Here is a 3,935-nt window from a genome sequence, read left to right on the forward strand (position 1 = left end):
ACATAATTTTAAATTTTAAATATTATTTTTTAACCTTACTTCAAATGCTACATTTTTTCAAAAAATTACAATTTTTATGCCTAACCGCCTACTTAACCTTTCACCGATAGGCAAAAAATAAACCTTACCATTGGTTATATAAATAATCAGCTAATGCAAAGTTACTACCGCAGCCTTATGAATGAAAATAATAACATAACAAAAACCACAAGATGCACCATAGCCACTGCTCATATCCCCCCCCCCCCCCCCTCCACCCACCCACCAGTCTGCTATTTCTTATTCTTTTTTTTCCTTTATGCCATATAATTATTTTGCAGTGTTGTTAAAAAAATACTTTTTTTCTTTTGTATTGAAAGAAAATAAAAAACAATTAATTGCGAGATTACACCTTTTATAAAATAAATTAATACGAAAAAATGCATGTTTAAACAATATACTTAAATCGTACGATAATAAAGACCAGAATTTATTCTGTTTTCTCTATTTTCAAAAACAAAAATTACAGCAACATTTACAGCACAAAAAAGAATTTCAGAAGCATCTATTAATCTTCATGTTCCCTGTGACAGTTGATGTTGGAAACATCTATAGTACAGAGTCTTTTCCCATTCTCCTGGTATTTCAACTGGACACATTCTTTGCCTACATTTAATTCATACAAGTTAAAATGAACGAGTCACATACATAATAAATAATCTCAATTCCCATGCATTAATAAAGATACACTTAGCAAGCCAATAAAGCAAGATATATTCAAATGAAGACATACAATACCAGTTAATATATAAAAAAACAGTACTAAGTCTCCTATGCACAGGGTCTGGGGAAGGATCGGACCACAAAAGTTTATTGTACGCAGTCTTACCCTACATTTCTGCAAGAGGCTGTTTACACGGCTCGAACCCGTGACCCCCTAGAATACCAGTTAATATAAACTAAGAAAAAAAATATCAGATATAGAGATTAATATGAATATATACCTGAAATTACATATTGGACGACTAGAACTTGTCTAGACACCATTATTTCTTCTTCTTCTTCTTCTGTAATGCCTTTGGCCTCGCTGCTTCTTTCGCCTTCTCATGGTGATTTTGTGTTCTAGTTCTTCAACAATCCAAGAAAGCCAATTGGGATTTCGAACCGAAAGCATGATATATGCAATGGATAATCCAATAATTAGTCCACTTCCATATCCCATAAGAGCAGCTTTCCAAAAATCATTGAGAAATTCAGAAGTGCTTTTTTCATCCAAAACGCGTGTTGTGTTGTTTGTTTTAGGAATCTTGCTACTTCCACAACCTTCCGAAATTGGGAAACCACGCAATCCATCATTACCTTCGTATGAGTTATTTTCAAATGTATCGAATTGAGGTCCTTGAGGAATGCATCCTTGGAGATGATTGTGGGAGAGATTTAAGAATACAAGAGACGTAAAAGAAGCAAGTTGTTTCGGTATCTCTCCCGAAAGCTGGTTATATTTAAGGTCCAATGTTTCCACTAGAGATATATTTCCAAGTGATGGCGGTATACCACCTTGCAATCCATTATGAGATAAATTCAACATCTGGAGCGAAATGAGATCTCCCAAAATAGTAGGAATATGTCCTTCAAATTTGTTGTTTGAAAGATCCATAGTGGTGTACAAATACAAGATTCTCACAACTTCAAGCTCCAGTCCCTTTGTTACCACAATTACCGAGTCTTCATAATATCTATCATCACTTAGTGGCTCCATTGTTTGATCAATTCTCATCATGGCTTTCAAATGATGAAAGAGACTTGTTGGCAGCTCTGTTGTAAATGCATTGCAAGAGAGATCCAATATTTGAAGATGAGGAAACAAGTTTTTAGTCCTTGAAGCTATGATGGGTCCATGCAATTTATTGGATCTCAAGCTTAAAACTTGTAGCTTTGGAAGAGTCCCCGACCATATAGGGAATGTATCATTTAGGTGATTGTTTCCTAAATCAAGAACTTCCAACTCTTTGCAATTGGTTAAGGATTTTGGGATTTTTTCCTCTACCTTATTGCCATGCAAGTTGAAGCTTTTAAGTCCACTTCCAACTCTAAAAGTTATTTGGAGATTCCCAGAAAGACTATTGTGTTGCATATCCAAAACCTAGAGGTAGTCACTTAGGTTACCCAAACATTGTGGAATTGCTCGTTTCAGATTGTTTCTTGCTAAATCAAGAACTATTAATGATGTCAAATTGCACACAAAAGAGGGGATCTTCCACTGAGACTATAACTTGATATGAAAAAATAATTTAAAGAGGACGGTAGAATAGGTAGCAATCCTTGAAGAAAATTGGATCGCAAATCTAGAGTAACTAGTTGAAATAATGATGAAATATGGTAAATACTTGTCAATATGTTGTGGGATAGATTAAGATAACCTAGTGAGTGCATCCAATTAAACCATGCCCAGTTAGGAATTGTTCTTTCAATATTGTTATTTGAAAGATCCAAGGAAATAATATTCTTTGCTGATCTTAAAAAGTCCAATTCATTTACTTCACAACCGAAAAAGAATAACTGTGTAAGAGATCCGGGCAAGGTAGACTTGACGTTGTTGTCATTGGTCAGCGAAATACTATTATATGAAAGATCCAGATAGAAAAGTTGTTTGAGGTTTGAAAAGAAGTTGACTTCTACATTGCCACTAAAATTGTTAGGCGAAAGATGAAGTAGTGTTAGATTCACAAGGATTTGAATTGACTTGGGAAGATGGCCTTGCAATTGATTGCCTCCTAATGCAATCTGGACTAGTGCATTGGACTTGAAATCCTCAAGTTGACCAAAAAAGTGGTTATCATTCAAATACATTTCACGTAGTGATGGAGGGAGAATACCCATGATGGTATTGCTCCATTCGGGGAATTATGTGATAGCGAGAGTACCTCCAGATTCTGCAGTCCACTTGTAAACAGAGGAACCGGTCTTTCAATACAGGTGAGATTCCAAAGAGATTCCAGAACTGGCCCCGAGAGATTGCAAGAAGTAAGATCCAGTCTCTGCAATGAAGTTAGATAGCCAAAAGATTCGGGCAGAATATCACCAGAAAATTTCACTTCAGAGAGATATAACTCCCTCAGAGATGCACTGCAGTTCTATTTGGTCTTTGGAAAATAACCACTGAGCTGAAAATTGAATCCTAAATTAAGAATTTCCAAGTTTGGCAAGTGAAAAATACCCTCAGGTAATGCCCCATGCAATCCTGTATTGTCAAGCGTCAGAGTTGTTATATGAAAAGAGATATTTGGAGGAATGGTGGAAGAGATGTTTGCTTCACTAAGATCAAGCTCTATTAATTGGGTCAAATTATGAAGAATCTGTTGGCCCAAGTGAAGGTTAATTTTTAAGATTGATAAAGGAAATTCAGATATGAACCAGGTCCATCCCTTGTGTACATAGACACGGGCAGATTCGAGCATGTGGTATACACGTGAAGGAGATAAGCTTAACTTGGTATAATTGATATCTCCTGATCGAAAAGGTTGCATAATTGATAAGGAGAAAGACTCCTTAATAAAAAAGAACACTATCCAAGATAAGGGAGGAGTTAGAAGTTGAGATCAACTAGAACTCTTCTACCAAGGAAGAGTAGCATTAAAACTCTAGTTATTTCTTCATCTACTAACTCTATATATTGTAGGGTGTTCTCATTCTACAGTTACACACAAAAGCATAAGTTAAACGTGAGTTGAGAGCAAAATAGCAAGGCATTTTGCAAACAATTCTTGTGTGATTCAAGTGTGCAAACCTGAAGCTACATAAACTAGATAGAAGAACCAATTCCATGTGTCTGTATTTTATTCTAGTTCAATTGTAGTAGGTATTTTCATATTGTACTTTTCAATTTTATCTAGAGGCAATTGTAATAGGTACTCAGAGTATTCAAGTTAGAGCTAACTTAAAGTTGTCGCAGTAGT

At 35.5% G+C, this 3,935-nt stretch overlaps 1 protein-coding gene across 1 annotated transcript; it reads right to left on the reverse strand.

The window, feature by feature from the left end:
* Positions 1–561: 561 nt before the first annotated feature.
* Positions 562–3,328, reverse strand: LOC104116388 (receptor-like protein Cf-9 homolog). The gene is made up of 2 exons (XM_070188576.1): positions 984–3,328; positions 562–645 (listed from the first exon to the last, which is right to left on the reverse strand). The coding sequence occupies exon 1, from the start codon at positions 2,111–2,113 to the stop codon at positions 1,016–1,018; it is 1,098 nt and encodes a 365-aa protein (XP_070044677.1). The 5' UTR covers positions 2,114–3,328; the 3' UTR covers positions 562–645; positions 984–1,015.
* Positions 3,329–3,935: the final 607 nt, after the last annotated feature.

Source organism: Nicotiana tomentosiformis, chromosome 11 (assembly GCF_000390325.3).
Source record: "Nicotiana tomentosiformis chromosome 11, ASM39032v3, whole genome shotgun sequence".
NCBI lineage: Eukaryota > Viridiplantae > Streptophyta > Magnoliopsida > Solanales > Solanaceae > Nicotiana > Nicotiana tomentosiformis.

Bases quoted from the DNA above. Each gene is read 5' to 3' on its own strand.
- LOC104116388 (XM_070188576.1), bottom strand. From the start codon at position 2,113: ATGCAACACAATAGTCTTTCTGGGAATCTCCAAATAACTTTTAGAGTT.